The sequence below is a fragment of the Saimiri boliviensis genome, chromosome 15 (genome assembly GCF_048565385.1).
Source record: "Saimiri boliviensis isolate mSaiBol1 chromosome 15, mSaiBol1.pri, whole genome shotgun sequence".
Taxonomy (NCBI): Eukaryota; Metazoa; Chordata; class Mammalia; order Primates; family Cebidae; genus Saimiri; species Saimiri boliviensis.
This window is the reverse complement of record NC_133463.1, coordinates 30,574,949-30,592,399: the sequence shown is the minus strand read 5'-3', so window position 1 is coordinate 30,592,399 and position 17,451 is coordinate 30,574,949. Positions and strand designations below refer to the sequence as shown.

Here is a 17,451-nt window from a genome sequence, read left to right as displayed (position 1 = left end):
TTTTAAAAACATATAAAGCAAACCATGTTAAGCCCTCTGCTATAGACCCTCTAGGATCCCCTCAGACTAAAAGCCTACACTGACCTCAACTCAGCCCTTTCCCCTGATTCCTGACCCTTCTTGTACCTTTCTCATGCCCAGGCCTCAGTCTGGGACCCTCCACACCCATGTAATCCCAGAGCCGGCCCCCTCACTTCCTGCTAGCCACCTTCTTATGAGCTGTGCCCACACACACGGACAATGGCTTAGCTAACACTCCTCAGCACAGAGAAGCAAATCATAGCCTAAAGCTAACTCAAAAGCACTGGTCTTCAGAAAACTTCAGGTTGGCCGGGCACAGTGGCTCATACCTATCATCCTAGCAGTTTGGGAAGCTGAGGTGGGTAGATCGCTCGAGCTGAGGAGTTCGAGACCAACCAGGGTAACATGGCAACACCCCATCTCTACAAAAAAACACAAAAATTAGCTGGGCATGGTGCGGTGGGCCTGTAGTCCCAGTTACTTGGGAGGCTGAGGTAGGAGAATGGCTTGAGTCTGAGAGGTAGAGGTTGCCGTGAGCCAAGATCGTGCCACTGCACTCCAGCCTGGGCAACAGTCATGCCTGGTCTCAGAAAAAACAAGACAAAACAAAAACCTTAGGGTCATTATGAAGCCAATGAGTGAGGCCTGACCAATATTTTCTTAAAATGAAATACAATAGAAAAATATCCAAATAAGGGTGCAAATTGTCTTATGAAGCTTTTATTTGTCTCTCTCTCTCTCTCTCTCTCTCTCTCTCTCTCTCTCTCTGTCTCTCTCTCTGTGTGTGTGTGTGTGTGTGTGTGTGTGTGTGTGTGTGTGTGTGTGTACGTACTGGATCACACAGTGAAAATTGTGTTTCTTGCTATGGGGCCTTAAATCACAAAGTTTGAGAAACAGAGAGTTAGTCAGCCAGTCTGCATGCTTTTAAAAGAGGCCTCAGGCCAGCTTATGCCTGTAATTCCAGCACTTTGGGAGGCTGAGGTGGGTGGATCATTTGAGGTCAGCAGTTCGTGACCAGGCTGGCCAACATGGTGAAACTCCACCTCTACTAAAAATACAAAAATTAGCTAGGTGTGGTGGTGGATGTCTGTAGTCCCAGCTACTCAGGAGGCTGAGGCAGGAGAATCACTTGAACCCGGGAGGCGGAGGTTGCAGTGAGCTGAGATCACACCACTGCACTCCAGCCTGGGCAACAGAGCAAGACTCCGTCTCAAAAAGAAAAAGGGTGGGGGGATCCTTAAGTCTAGTTGAATATTTAGGAATGTTCCATAATAAACTCAGGGTGTTCTGTCTGACTTATGGGGAGATCATCATACTTATATCCTGGGTTCAACACGCCATCATAGGAGTTCTTCAGGAAGGCCCAGCCAAAGATGAAATCATCGTTTTCATGTCTCTTCACTGCACAGGCTGGAGTAACAACATGTAACTGCCACCCAGCTTCTTAACCACAGTCTAGACTTCAGGAGTACAGAGAAAAAGCCTTCTGTGTTCCTCTACTGAAATGATGCTTTCTCACATGTGACACGTTCTGTGGGGCAGCACTTGGAAGATTCAAACCAACCACTCTTAAACCTTGTTTGGTTTGGGCTAGGGGAAAAGACAGCCCCAAACTCTCTAAAGACACATTCAGGAGACTTTCTGTTGATTTTTCTGCTTCGCTGAAGTGGTTCTAACTCCAGGCATTCAGGCATTGTTTAGAGCCATCCACACTTTTGATGATGGCAGTGGCCACTGTGTCTGCCAATAAGCAGGGGGACGAAGGGCCTTCTTGGCCCCTTCTTGCCTTTTTAAAAAATTTTTTGAGACAGAGTCTCACTCTGTTGCCCAGGCTAGAGTACAGTGGTTGCCATCTTGTCTCACTGCAACCTCCACCTCCCAGGCTCAAGTGATTCTCCTGCCTCAGCCTCCTGAGTAGCTGGGACAACTGGTGTATGCCACCACGCCTGGCTAATTTTTATATTATTGGCAGAGATAGGGTTTTACCATCTTGGTCACGCTGGTCTTGAATTCCTGACTCCTGATTTCAAGTGATCTGCCCACTTCAGCCTCCCAAAGTCCTGGATTACAGGAGTGACCCACCATGCCCTGCCCCTTCTTGCCTTTTCAGAAAACATCTGTGTGAGTACACCAATCCTGGAGGGTCCAGATCTCATCTTCAGCAAGGAATGCATAAAATTGACTTGTCTGAAATCAGTATTCTTATGCTGCCTGGGATCTCATGTCATCCTCACCTCACTGTGTCAGCCTGACCTAATCTGTTCTTACCTCCAAACCCTGAACCTGTAAAAGGCCTGATTTTGATATAGAACACAAGAGCTTTTTAAATTCTTTCAATATGAAGTGTGTGGCATTTGTTTAAAAAATTCTTGTATTTAGCCCAATTTTTTACAGATCAAGAGAGGGTAAAGGGTTTATATTGTCACCAAAAACAAGGGATATTTAATCTGGAAATTCTTAGAAGGCTGGGAAGGAATGTGATTGATGCCTTCGAATTATTGAAAAGCTTCCTTGGAAGGGTCAAACTCACCCTGTGTGGCAGCCACCTAGCCTCTTAATCACAGTCTAGACCTCAGGAGTACAGTGAAAAAGCCTTCTGTGTTCCTTCACTGAAATGATGCTTTCTCACATGTGACCTGCTCCAGCAGTGTTAGGACCCAGGGTAGGAGGTATAAGAGGTACATACCAGCCTGAGACAAGGAAAAGCTTTCTAACCACTAAAGAGTTTGACCAGAAAAATAAACCACCTTGGAAAAGTAGAAGGTTCCCTATGCCTGAGAGGGTTCCAGCAGAGGTGATGTGATAACCCACCCCGATGGCAGTGGAGGTGCTGAGTTGGGTGATGCTGGGTGCCCCTAGCTCTTAAAATGTATGAGTCAAGATTTTGGTCTGGGAAGAAGGAAGAGGTGAAAAAACTTCCAAAGTAAATGCAGTTAGCTTGAACAGTGTTATTTTGTGGGGTACCTGCTACCAGCGTTTGGGGCAGTAATCTTGTGATGAGTCGAACTTTTTAATTCTGTCATGCATATTTTAGATAATGTGTATGCTCTGGTAAGATGGATTAATATTTAACCTTTGTTCTCTGTCTAATTAGGGTCATTGGTTTCCTGGAGGCTATTGTTTGCATAAAATTTGGACAAGATCTCTTCTCTAAGACCCAAATACTCTACGTCGTGCTTTGGCTTCTTTGCGTGGTAAGTCATTGCGTTTTAACCAAAGGCATTAGCTAAACTCTCATAGTATCACTTTAAACGGAACAGGAGAAAACCCCTCTTTTGCATCAAGTTTCCTTAGAATATCACAGACAGACGTTCTACTTGTAATTGTCTGAGACTGGGCACCAGCCTAAAGTTTAAGAATAAAACACAGACAGCTACACAGTATCTGAAATGAGTCACCTTGGCAGGTTCCACTCAGACGCCTCCATCAGGTACACAGGTGCATTTACTTCACTCACGGGGATTTGTCTACACAGGCGACGCATGTAGGGACTGCCATGAAAGGACTGGGACCCTCACAGTGCACTTTCCTTTCTCATCATCATGTGGCGTATACATTTGACATACACATCATAGCACATGAGTTTATATATACAAGGACATGTTGTTCATAGGCAATACAGTATGTTTTGGAAGATATTTCGATCATGCCGCTTCTGCCCTCCAGGCCCACTTTATAACCCCAGCCTGGATATAACCTTCCGCTCTGAAGCGCAGAGCCTGGAGGGCCGCCCGCCTAAGCCTTGGCTCTTTGACCTTGGGCCTCTTCCTCACCTTTCCAATGACGTAAGGTATTACCCACTTACACATTTTATGACTGCCATTCTTCATTTAAATATTTGAAGTTATTATTTTGAAGAAAGGTTCTTATTTCATATTTAAGCTTAAGATTTTTCACTTAGTCTAGACAATTTATTGGGCTTTTTAAATAATCATAGACAACTTCAAACATGTTCAAGTAGAGAGCGTAGATAACCCCTCATGTACCCACCATCATCGGTTATCAACTCATGGCCAGTTGTGTTTCCTTTTATGCCAGGCGTCCCCAAACTACGGCCCGCGGGCCGCATGCGGCCCCCTGAGGCCATTTATCCGGCCCCCCGCTGCACTTCAGGAAGGGGCACCTCTCTCAATGGTGGTCAGTGAGAGGAGCACAGTATGTGGCGGCCCTCCAACGGTCTGAGGGACAGTGAACTGGCCCCCTGTGTAAAAAGTTTGGGGACGCCTGTTTTATGCTGTACTCACTGCCCCAACCCTGAATTATTTTGAAACAGATCACCTTTATTTAATATTTCAGGATGGATCACTAAAAGAAGCTCAGGGTGCTTTTTAGATTTAATGCAACCATCCTACCATTATATCTGAAAAAAGAATTAACAGTAATTCCTCGATATCATCAAATACCTAATCAGCATCCAAATTACTTTTTCTTAAAGCTTGTATTTATTTGACAATGCTTTTGAACCCGCACTCACCCGCTGTGATTGGCTGACATGCCTTTTAAGTACGGGTTCTCCGTCTATCGCTTGCCCTTTTCCCTCGTAATTTATCGGTTGAAGAAAGCAGCTCTTTTGTCCTATAGATTTTCCCACAGTCTGGATTTTACTGATCTTCATCCTATTTTGTAATTTAACATATTTCTTTGTCCTCTGTATTTCCTGTAAATCGGTAATTGGATCTAGAGGCTTAAATCACATTTAGGTCTAATTTTTTCCTTTCTCTTTTTTGGCAAGACTAACTTTTGTATTTTTAACGTGTCTTTTATCGCCTTTAATGGTTAATCTATTTTTAGGGTGACTTGTTAGAAATCATAACTGTGCCAAGGCACAGTGAGCCTGTTCTATCCCGTTTCATCTTGAAGAATAAAAGGGAATAATGATCTCTTTGGTATTTAAGCGACAGAATTAATGCCCAAATACATTTTTTCATGTCAGTGAGATTAGATGTAAGGAATCATTAGGGAAATGTGTTAGACGTGCCCAGGGATTCTCCCTATGCCCTTCTCGGATGTCTCTGGCCTGTGCCCCTCAAGTCTGAATTGTAATAGGACCTGACTGCAGGGGCAGAGGTGGGTGCTGTCTTCACTGGGTACAAGACAACCATGGGCCCACAGGGAGGGTGAGACAGGTAGGACTCCCAGGACAAGACAGACAGCCCTCCTCACCACAGCAAGTCACAGGCCTCCCAGCTGCCTCCTCGCCACTGCCCCCCTGGCAGCAGTAGCCAGAAAGATCTTCTCGAGCCACCTATCCAAGAAGCCCTCTCTGGTCACTGTCTTAGTCCATTTTTAGTTGCTACAACAGAATACCATGGGCTTGGTAATTTATAGAGAAATTAAATCACAGTCCTTTATTTGGTTCATGGTTCTGAAGGCTGGGGAAGGCCAAAAGCATGGTGACGGTATCTGGCAAGGGCCACCCCATGATGATGGAAGAGCGAAAGGTGGAAGTGAGCATGCAAGACAGCAGGAGGTGGGCCAGAGCTACCCTTCTTATCAGGAACCCACTCCCACGATCACTAACATGCTCCTGTGATAACAACCCCACTCCTGCAATAATGGCTTCGATCCATTTATGGGGTGCACTCCTCATGAACCAATCATGTCTTAAAGGCCCCACCTCCCAATACCATTACATTGACAGCTAAGTTTCCACATGAGTTTTGGCAGGGACATTCAAGCCATAGCATTCCACCCCTGACCCCTTGCTTCTCAACATACAAAATACATTCATTTCATCCCAGTAGTCTCAAAAGTCTTAACTTGACCCAGCATCAAGTCAAAAGTTCAAAGTTCAGAGTCTCATCTAAATCAGATATGAGTGAGAGTCAAGACACAATTCATCCTGGGGTGAATTAACATCACGTGGACACCACCAAGGTTTCTGGCCTATACCTTCCAGAGTGGTAGCCCAAGCCACACCAACGTCCACTTGAGCCACAGCCAAGAACTATGCCAGCCGTGAGCCTGTGAAATCAAACTGGTCGTCTACTTCCGCAATACACTAGTGGGATAGTCATAGGATAGACATCCCAAATCCAAAAAGGAGAAATGGCCAAGAAGAAAGGGATAAGCAGTCCCAAGTAAGTCTAGAACCCAACAGGGAAACATTAAATCTTAAAGCTGGAGAATAACCTCCTTTGACTCCATGGTCTACATCCTGGCCTGGGGCAGGAGTTGGGCCAAGGCCCGGCAACTCCACCCCTGTGGCTGTGCCGGGTTCGGCCAGTGCTTCAGCCTTTCCCGCCTGGAGTTGCACACTGGCGGTCCTGCAGTTCTGTGGTGTTTGGGTTACCCTGCTCCAGCCCATTTCTCCTTGGCATTGCCATGCTTACTAGTGGCTCTCTGCAGTGACACTGCCCCCGTGGCAGGGTTTTGCCTGGTCTTCTAGGCAGTTCACCACATCCTTTGAAATCTAGGTGGAGGAGGCCGTGGCCTCCACAGCTCTTGCATTCTGCATGCCTGCAGAATTAACACCACACGGACACCACCACGGTTTGTAGCTTATACCTTCTAGAGTGGTAGCCCAGGCCACATCATGGCCCACTTGAGCCACAGCTAAAAGGCAACCAAGGAGCACTCTGCTAAAATATGGTAGTAGAGTGCCTAGGTAGTCCTGGTCAGTGAGCCCGTGGAGGGCTCCCCACACCTGTAACCCAAAATTATTCTGCCCTCTTAGAGCTCTGGGTCTATGATAGAACGGGCAGCCTTGAAGATCTCAGAAATGCTTTTGCTTTCAGGGGTCTTCCTCCCATTTTATTGATGAATGGCACCTGGTTTCTTTCTTTCCATGGTAATCTCTAACAGTCATGGGGCCTCACCCTTAGTGATGGGAATATGCTTTTTTCTCTTTATATGGCTAGGCTTTGAATTTTCCAGGTTATTCCACTCTGCTTCCCTTTTAATTATAAATTCTGTCTTTAAGTCGTTTTTTTCCTCTCACATTTCATCGTATGCAGTCAGAAGCAGCCGCACAGTAGCCTGTATGCTTTGCTGTGTGGCTTTCTTCCACCAGATATCCTAGTTCATTGCTCTTAGGTTGCACATTCCAGAAAGCCTTCAGGCATGGGCACAATTCAGCCCAGGTCTTTGCTACTGTATGACAAGGATGCCCTTTACTCCACTTTCCAGTCCTTGCTCCTCATTTCCATCTGAGACCTCATCAGAATGGCCTTTACCGTTCATATTGCTAGCAGCATTCTGGTCATGAACATTTAAGTAATCTCTAAGAAGACTGAGGCTTTCTCTCTTTTCTTCTGAGCTCTCACCAGGATTGCCCTTAATGCTCCATTTATGGCAATACAGGCTTTTTCTAGCCTGCTCCTCCAAATTATTTCAGCCCCTACCCATTAGTAGTACATGGTGAAGAGAACACCCAGCCAGTTCCAAATCTGCAGCCACATTTTCAAGTATTTGTTATAGTAGCCGTCCCACTTTTGGGTACCAATTTTCTAAGCAGTTTCATGAATTGCACATTTGATCTTTATACTTTGAGGGAAGGTATTTTATGATCCCTCTTTTATAGATGAGGAAACAAAGGTACAAAGAAGTTCACTAACTTGCCCAAGATCACATAGGTGGTTAAGTGGCAGAACCAGGACTCAAACCCAGACATTCTTTCTAGGGAGCTGCTCTTCATCACTGCCCTCCAAGGATCTCTGAGTTCAGATGGCAATTAGACCTGCAAACTCATTGTGTTCATATGTGATAAATACTATAAAAGATGTGTGTGCATAAGGCTAAAGCATTCTTAGAGCAGCAGACATGCTGAGGGTTGGTGAAGGCTCCTTGGTGACACTTGAGCAGGATTTTTAAGGGTTGCAGTGAACGGCTGGCTGTCCCCCAACCCCCTAGGCCCCAGCTAAAAACCTGGAGGCTGCTTCCTGTCCTCCATCACTCTTTGAATCAGCAAGTCACTAAGCTCTGTTAATTGGACAGTGTAGCTCAACTCCACCCCCTCTCCATTCCCACTGCCTCTGCGGCTGTCAGGACACCCATTTCCTTACCATTCTGCCCTCCAAATCCATTCTCCATGCTACTGTGAAGATGATCTTCCAAAATTAGAACTCAGTCTCTTTCCCCTGCTAAGAATCATTCTCTCTGGTTGGAGGCTTGAGAGGGCACGGTAACACAATATTTTTCCTCACCTGAGTTAAAAAATAAGTAAGAGATAAGTAAGGTAGAGGAACGATAGGGGATCAGAGTAGCATCTTCATTTCTGAGAATTCACCTTTTTTAGGAAATGCTGGCTTCCTTAGAGTCACCAGTCAAGGTGTGGCTCCTCCCTAGGAAAGCAGTGAGGGGTGGAGGGAAGCAGTGAAGCTTCCTCCACATAGGAAGAAACTTCAAGAAGGAAGAAGGCTCCCTACCACGAAACCTCCCAGATGAATTACAAAATCTGTCTTTGTAATGGGAGCACTCCATCACATCTGGCCACTTGTACTGCGTTCTCAGGCTGCACCTGTCTGCTCGTAGTTCCCTGAAGAAGTCATCCTGCCAGACTTCTTTTGCCCTTCCCGTGATGTTTTGCTGCCTGATCTGAAAGACTTTCCCTGCCTTATCTACCTGGCAAAACTGATACCGCAAAACCAACTTCCATGTATGCCGTCCATGAAATATGCTCTGACCTCCAAGGCAAGCAGCTAGCTCCCTCCTCAGGACCAGTCACACTTTGTACGTGACTGTCAGTTCTAACCCCAGTGCAGTGGAATTGGTTTTGTTCCTATCTGTCTCCTCCACATGGCACTTCTTGCTCACAAAGAATAAGTTGAAGTCATCTTTTTGCCCCCACTGTCTCAAGCACAGTGCCTAGTGCATAGGAGGCACTCAGCAGCTTTGTGGGGCACACAGGAATGAGTTCAAGAGAAAAAGACTAGTGACACGCAGGTGCCTGGGGGACACACATACAAAGACAGGAAGCTGTGAGAGTGCCCAGCGGCTCAGGAAGGTGGTGACCTGTTTGAGGAGTGACAGTGAAGACAGCAAATTGGATGAAGAGTAGGGCACGGTCTCCTGCTTAGGCTTCGTGCAGCTGTAGTTGGAGCCCCGGCGATTTTTAAGTGGGAAAACAATGTGGTCTGATTTGTGTCTTATGGAGAAACACCATGGAGTCTGGGAGAGTATAGAGGGAAGATGGGTTGGGGCCAGGAGGTGCAGTCAGAGGTGCTGCCAGGCCTAGCTAACAAGTAACTGAGGCTGAACCAAGGCAGAGGCATTGAAGATGCAGAGAAAGGGCTGGATCTGAGAGTTGTTTGAGGAATCAGCTTAACAGGATGACATTCCTCTTGTGATCACTGGGAGGGGACTTGAGTGCCACTCCAGAGGCTCTAATTGGTGCCACTGTGTGGCCACCGTTGCTAGTGAAAAATTGGGGGATATAAGAGAAGCCCATTGAAAGGAGGAGGTGAATTTGCTTCAGGGGGTTCGGGTTTGAGGAACCTTTAGAATTTACAAGTGGACGTGTCCTGTTTTATGGGAAATTCCAATCTTCAGTATCACTGGAAAGATTTGGTCATTGGGAGATAAAAGACTTGGGAGGAGCCCATGTGGAGGGCGGTCTTGGAGTCCTGGGATTAGGCTAAGAGCTCGAGCTCCGGGAACAAGTCTCTGGGAGAGGAGCTGACTGAGGCTGGGATTCTTTAATAAGAGGTCAGGCTGGGGACGACGAGCAGGATTTTGAAGACAGGCAGAATCTCTGATTAGACTTACCAGGGATGAGACATGAGAGAGGGACCTGGCCTGAAAAGTAGCCCCGCCTGGATGATTAGGGGTCTCCACTGCCTCCCACATTTACATTCAAAGAAGAACAGAAGCAAGGTCCTGGCACTTTTTTATATTCCCGACCTTCATTTTAAAGAGCAAGATTAATCTCAGACCCAAGGAGTAGAGGCGAACATTATTCAATAAGAGCTTCCAGTTACACTATGCCTCTGCACCTCTCAGACAGGCAAAGCCCCTAATTACTCCCCTGGCCTGGTAAGAGAGCGCACACAGAGCTTGAGATTAATGCGGAAGCGAAGATCCCGGGTGCTGGTTAATAAGCTTCTCCAGAAGCGCGGCTGTCTGCTCGGCAGTCATTAATTTGAATGCTCATTACCATAATGTGGAAGCCAAGCTGGGGTCCTGCGCCCTCATTATCGCCAGCCCCGTGGTCCTGGACAGCCTGGCTCTCATCCCGCGTCGATTTTTCTCGCTCCCCCGGCCTTCCTTTAAACAAAGTATGCAACTGCTATTTTAAATCTGAGCCTTGGCATTTTCAGTGAGTACGTGCCTAGATTTCCACAGGTGTGATTGCAAACCTGTAAATTACCAGCTTCTGTCTGCTGGAACAAGTGTAAAATGGGCCTCTTTGTACGCAGGTGAAGTAGATTTGGCAATCACAGCAGACCCTTTGTGTGGCGATTGTGATAATAAGCACCTGTTGCTCCCCACCTGCCTGCTGTTTGCTGCTGGAGGGAGCGGCAGCTGCCACTGCATTCCGGTAGGGCCTGGGGCTGGGGAAGGGACGAGCCCCGCGTGGCTGCCCTCTGGTGGTCAGAGTTTGCAATGACAGTCTAGTGGAGGGACCCGGCTTCCCACAGCCCTCTGGTTTGGGGAGGGGGAATCTAACCTCCCAGTCCCCTGTGTGAAACCCAGGATGGCCTGTTTTGCTCTTTGTAATGGGCCTGACGCACACACAGGCTTACACTCTGCAAATCATTTCTAATCCTTCCCACTTTTTCCATGCCATGAAATGGCACACTTAACATTGGTATATATAAGAAATCTGGGCAAGCATTAGAGTGTGTTAAAGGTTGGAAGTCATTTTCACTTTGCAGTTTTAATGGATTCATTCATGGCCTAATTTTTGGACGGAAGGATATGAGCTTTTTAGAAATCCCTAACCTGTAGATACATGCCAGTTCGCACATGGGTTTAATATGAAATGAACCAGTGGTGCTCCTTGTGCCCTCATTCGCTCTCCACCCTGCCATTGTTCCTGCCCCAATGTGACTGGCATGGAACGGGAAGGCCAGCCGGAGTGTTGGTCTCCATTCTTTTTTGGAACTAAGATGGCACTGTGTATCCAGCAGCCACCAGGAAATGTCGCTGATAAAAGAACTGGGCCAGCCGGGCGCGGTGGCTCAAGCCTGTAATCCCAGCACTTTGGGAGGCTGAGGCGGGTGGATCACGAGGTCAGGAGATCGAGACCATCCTGGTCAACACGGTGAAACCCCGTCTCTACTTAAAATACAAAAAATTAGCTGGGCATGGTGGCGCGTGCCTGTAATCTCAGCTACTCAGGAGGTTGAGGCAGGAGAATTGCCTGAACCCAGGAGGCGGAGGTTGCAGTGAGCCGAGATCGTGCCATTGCACTCCAGCCTGGGTAACAAGAGCGAAATTCCGTCTCAAAAAAAAAAAAAAAAAAAAAAAAAAAAAAAAAAAAAAGAACTGGGCCAAAGCTAGACTGCAGCTGCCGTGATGAGAATTCACAGCCCCTGCCTTCCCACCTTACCTCTGCTCCACCACTGGACTCTGGCTGTGCAGAGTGGAAGCTGTTGCTGTTGGCTGCTCCCATGATGCTTTTCTTTCTCAGGAGATGGATATAGGCATGGAAAAATAAAGCTATATAGGCATAAAGCCAATATTTGTTTATATCAATAGCCATCCCTTAAACTCAGATCTGGGGGTTTCAAGAGGCCTGAGTTGCGGCTCCAATGTTCACCTCTCTGAGCTTTCATTCTTCTTCTGGAAAATGAGGGGCAATGAATTTAAGGATCTCTGAGGTGACCCTTTGGGATATAAAGTTCTGATTCTTAGAACTAAAATTGCTTCCTTGAGAAGGTCCCTCCATGCTTTCACAGCTGTCCCCATGGCTGGTGCAAGATGATAGGTGTCCAGGGAAATGACAGGTTCCCAGGTGTCCACAGGAAATGCAGGGGAGAGATGGAGGCTCGACAGCCAGGATGGCTTGGTGTGGATGGGTTTCTAGAGTGAGGAATTCAGAAGGAACAGACAGTTGCCTTGCTTGGTTCCAGTTGCTTTGCTTGCAGCGGGGAAGGTGAGGCGGGGGAGATTCATAGCCTCGCTCTCCCCACTCGCCATCCCTCCCTCTCACCTTTGGTCCACAGTCTAAGCAGCCGGAGACTTTTCCCACCTTCGATTTTTTGACATGTTTCGAAACTTTGGATTCTGGTCTCTGCTTTTCTTTCCTTAAATTAGGGTCTAATTTGGGGCGTGGTGCAAGGCCAGTGGGTGGGGCAAGTGTGGAGTAGAGGTTGTCCTGCCTCTGGGCACCCACAGGCCACACCCTTCTCATTCCACTCAGGGCCTTACAGAGCATCTTTATTTTCTCATTGTTTTCCTATATGTATAACCAAGAAAAACAGGGAAAAGCAAGGGCAGCCCTGTCCCGCCGAGCTCCCCACCCTCTACCCCAGGGGTGTTCATCACTGGGCCCTCAGGTGCCATGGTGACCACTTCCCCCTAGAATCCTCTTAGCACTCTCCTGGGATGGGGGAAGCTGGGAGAGGATGGGCCCTGAAAATCAGAAGTAGAACATGGAATCCTCTATGTCTTCTTGAGCAGAACCCACAAAGCTATCAGGAAAATGCCTCCCACCGTATCCCACATCTGAAAATGGTCTTGCTTTCTGATACTAGAGTCACAAATAGTAACTGTGGTCTCATCATAACCCTTGTTGTCAGAAGCTTTGGGTGTGCACCCTCCCCTTGGGGTCCCATCTCTGCCACGTCCAGCTGTTTTATAACTGGCGTCCAGACGGCAGAAATGCATTGAGCCATCCTGCATGAATTCCCATTGAAACCCTGAAGTTCTGGGAAATTGAATTTTTTTTGGTGCAACATCATTTGTTTTTCTCTTCCAGGCTTTCACCACTTTCCTCTGTCTGTACGGCATGGTTTGGTATGCAGAACACTGTGGTCAACGAGAAAAGGTATGGAAGGAGAGGCAGGGATGGCCTTTATTTATCAGCCCAGGCTCAGCAGCTTAGCTCAGAGTACGTGCCTGTAAGGATATGGCGAGGCGAGCCCTGAGATTGGGCCTCTGGGCCCGCCACTGCAGAAACGTGAGCGTGTGCAAGTCATTCGTAGCAGTTGCTGGCCCTGCTTAGGACTGCTCTCTTCAGTAGGTCAGTATTTTTATCTGTTCGGGGAAATGACAGGTTCCCAGGTGTCCACAGGAAATGCAGGGGAGAGATGGAAGCTCGACAGCCAGGATGGCTTGGTGTGAATGGGTCTTGTAAGGGGTTTAACAATTATGTTTGTTTGGAGGAAAAACAAAGTGGTGGGAAAGCCCTGGACTGGCTTTGGAAGCTGGGTTTTCTCCCCAGCTCTTGGACTGTGTGGCGGCCTCTGCCTGTGTTCCAGCCTGTGGCACCCTTAGGCAAACACTTGCCCTGACCTTCATTTAGGAGATGTGAGGAGGAAATAGAAAATAGGCGTGCATGGCTTTCAAACATGATGGTAGTCTGGTAGACAGTAATTTTTCTTAAGTAAAAATCACACTTTCATCCTTCATTTACACCTTCAGTCTAAAGAACTAAAAGCATGTTATGGAAGGTATATTCCACATCACCTGGGAGAGGAAAGCAGCTTGATTTTATAGCTGAGAAATAAGCACAGGAGGGTTCTGCCACTCCCTAGTGATGATCGCAGCCTGGTAGAGGCTGGGACTCAGCGTGCTCCTCCGGGGGAGGTCCTGAAGCGCCTCACTAAGCCTGTCTCTCTCCCTAGACCTACTCAGAGTGTGAAGATGGCACCTACAGTCCAGACATCTCCTGGCATCACAGGAAAGGTACAAAAGGTATCTTGTTCATTGTTTAAAATTTTACTGGGTCCTTGAGATATGGAATTATTACTTATTCTCTGAGTGGAGATGATATAAGCCTTGAGGGTCTCAGGCCTACCCATCGAATATTTCCTGTCACTTATTAAGAAACACGCATTGGCCAGGCACGGTAGCTCAAGCCTGTAATCCTAGCACTTGGGAGGCCGAGGTGAGAAGATCACTTGAGGTCAGGAGTTCAAGACCAGCCTAGCCAACATGGTGCAACCCCCATCTCCAGGTGTGGTGGTGGTGGGTGCCTGTAGTCCCAGCTACTCAAGAGTCTGAGCCAGGAGAATTACTTGAACCTTAGAAGCAGAGGTTGCAGTTAGCCGAGATTGTACCACTGCACTCCAGCCTGGGCAGCAGAGTGAGACTCTGTCTCAAAAAAAAAAAAAAAGAAGAAAAGAAACATGCAAAGTGCTCACAGGATCTACCTGAAAAACTTGGTTTCTAACAAGAGGCATCATGTAGCTCTGCCCTTCGTGAGGCAGAAAGCATAACAAGCCCCACACGGTTTCCAGCACCCTGATGGGAATGTTCTTCCTCTTGGCTTTCATCATAAGTGAAGAGGAAGAATTATATATTGGGCCAGTCACAGTGCCTCACACCTTTAACCCCAGCACTTTGGGAGGCCATGGCAGGGTCAGTTGAGGCCAGGTGTTTGAGACCAGCGTGGGCAACACAGCAAGACCTATCTCTACAAAAAAGCCTAAAAAATTACCCAGGTGTGGTGGCACATGTCTATAGTTACAGCTACTCAGGAGTCAGAGATAGGAGGGTCACTTGAGCCTGGGAGTTTGAGGCTGCAGTGAGCTACGATTGCACCACTGTACTCCTACCTGGAAGACAGCAAGACCCTGTCTCTTAAAATAAATAAATAAATAAATTGTGTAACAGGAGGAAAAGCCTTTCAAAAGAGGGGGATGGTTTTAATGGCATTTATTCAAGAGGCAGGGCGGTGTAAGCAATTTCAGTGCAGTTAGGGGGCCTCCACTGGCCCCTAAGGATCACTTTGGGTAGATTTGGGGGCCACCTGGTTATTTCAAAGAATTAGACTTGTAGAATAATGACATTGAGGCAACTTCATTGGACAGTAATTCCTTGTCAATTCTCATAAGCTGATTGGGAAGCCTGGCTGAGGAAAGAAAATTACATACACTAAAGACTGAAACTGAGCTCACGGAATTGCTCAGGGAAATGGGCCGACAGAGGAAAAAGGGCTCTGCTGCAGTCATTCCCCTGAGTTCTTTTGGCATCAGGCTCATCAGAGATCTCCTTGGGGAGACACTAGCATACACTCTACTGAGCTGCTGGCCGCCCTTTTGGGGAAACTTTCTCCTGAACCAGGGAGTTGATTAGTGAGCGAGCCATTGTGAAATCTGATAGAGATGGGCAGAAGGACTCCCCAGATATTTTATTTAGAACCGTCCCCTTACACACAACCTTGGCACTCACAGATTCTCCCCTGAAAAGAATTAAGCAGGAGCAGAGATGTATTTACTAGATGCATTAAAGAAAAGAAAAAAAAAAAAAAGAACAAAAATCAGAAGTCCTCCAAGGGGGGAATCTCTTAGTCTAAGCCAAATTCTACTTACAGTGGAGACAGTAACTCTGGCAACTTTTTTTTTTTATTGGCTGTCTTTAGTGGAGATTTCCTACTGGGCTGGATCAGAGCCCTGGGGCAGAGAACCCTTTGGCTTGGCTGCTAAGCCAGGCAGGGGCGGAACACAGGCTCAGCCGGACAGCAGAGGCTGCCCAGTGCCCTCTATTGTGGGCAGCAGGGGCTTGGTTACTTGTAAAGATGTTCTCCAGAGTAAGTGGTAGAGGGCATGAAGTAGCTCTGACTTTAGTATCAGAATGTTTCCCAATGTGGGGTTTAGAAAGTGGTGTGGAGCAGGTGAAGGGAGGGAACCCTTGGTTGCAAGGGCAGGATGGGCACCGCGTGGTGTGTGTTCTAATTCTCTCGTTTGGGCTTCTGTTTCACTTGTGCTCTCACTCTGGTCCTCACCATCATGACCATGTTCATCATACATAGGGCAGATGTACACACGCTTCAGGAACCACCCAGACTTTGGGAGGGTGTTGCCTTGAACCCCGTGCCACCGCTTGGGCTCCTTCAGCACTAGTTCTGACTTTGAGCGCCTCGCCTTCATTTATGAATGCGGCCACTAGGGGGAGCGCACGTATCAGGGAAAAACCTGTTCCCCTGCAAGCCTAGGGCGGTCTGGAGAGGGACTGCCACCAACCTCTGGATCCCAGGCTGACGGTGAGCTCTGATTCCTTTGGCCAGGTTCTGAAGACAGCCCACCCAAGCACGCAGGCAACAACGAAAGCCATTCTTCCAGGAGAAGGAATCGGCATTCCAAGTCAAAAGTCACCAACGGCGTTGGAAAGAAATGAAAGACCTTGGTTAATCAAAGATGTTCCAGAGTGCCTAGAACTGAGAGGGAAACGGAACTCATCTGGACCTCCCTGTGAGGAGGTCAAGACGCACAGGGCAAGCAGGAAGAGGCGAGGGTACTTGGGGGTCATTATTCGAGATCGTAAGTCTTGTTTCCCACAGACCTGGCTGCGTCAGGCAGGTCATGGCCTGGGGGCCTTCGCCAACGTGGGGTCTGTTCTCACTTCAGCACTTGGCACGCGGTCGCCGGTGGCAGTGCGGTGTGCCGGAGGGAAACGGTAGCTATTCACTCACAGTTGCCAAGAGCAGCTCCGTGCTTGCTGTATAGTGGATGCAGCCTCAACATCTTCCTTCAGGCAAGGCATTAACCCCACGGTTAATGGACTGGTCACCAGTTTTTATTTTATTTTTACAAATCTACCATCCCATTGATTGATTTAAGTTCAGGCCACTTTTCTGTCTTTTATTTTGTTACTGTCGTTATTTGTTTTTAAGTTAGGATGCATTTTAACAGCCTTTAGAAGCCGCTGCTGAAATTGACGTTGGGGGAAGGGTTCCCCTTCCTGCTAGAGTGAAGAAGGGAGAGAGGTATTGCGTTTCTGTTAGGTAACCTCAGTCTCTTTTAAGACCTTCCACCACATGACGAGTGTACACCAGTCAGGAGAAGATAGCCGCCTGCCTAGGAGCCTTGCTTCCAATTATTCCCTTCCCAATGTGATTCATCCAGACTTAACCCTCCGTGCACTAAAGCAAACCTGCTAGAGAGGCAGTGGACACCACAGCTTCTCCCCAGCCAGGTGCCTTTTACATCGGGTTTGTTCTCCTTCCATGGTGTGTTGCCGACATTGTCACTGAGTCCCATGTGAGGTGCTGGTGAGTATTACCTTTCTTCCGTGCCATGCTCTAGAACCTTGACCCTGATAGTTCACCACCTCTGATGGATCCCTGTTTTAAATAAAATGATTCATGTTAAAGCCTGTCAAAGGTCTGTCTGTAAAATGTTCATTTTTCTCTCATCTTATTGGTATCTTCCATTGTCTGTAAACAGTCAGTGTGTTTTTGGAGTGACTTTAGGATACTATGTATGTGTTTTAGATAAAAGAAAAAAGAAAAGATACATATTTTAAAGGGTTTACGGCCATATATGTCCTGCTTCTTAGACGTCTCAAGTGACCAACAGGAAATGAACAATATAGTCATTGTTT

At 47.4% G+C, this 17,451-nt stretch overlaps 1 protein-coding gene across 3 annotated transcripts in view; it reads left to right on the top strand.

Annotated features, from left to right (window-relative positions):
• The window catches only part of PTDSS1 (phosphatidylserine synthase 1), a 74,233-nt gene extending 57,010 nt beyond the window's left edge, over positions 1-17,223 (top strand). The window contains exons 10-13 of one of the 3 annotated variants that reach the window (XM_039464623.2): positions 3,116-3,215; positions 12,884-12,952; positions 13,752-13,821; positions 16,136-17,223. In XM_039464623.2, the coding sequence (XP_039320557.1) occupies positions 3,116-3,215; positions 12,884-12,952; positions 13,752-13,821; positions 16,136-16,245 (349 nt within the window). In that variant the 3' untranslated portion in view covers positions 16,246-17,223. The remainder of the gene's footprint in view (positions 1-3,115; positions 3,216-12,883; positions 12,953-13,751; positions 13,822-16,135) is intronic. The other 2 variants (XM_074386834.1, XM_039464624.2) reach the window with 2 other exon arrangements.
• The last annotated feature ends 228 nt before the right edge of the window (positions 17,224-17,451 follow it).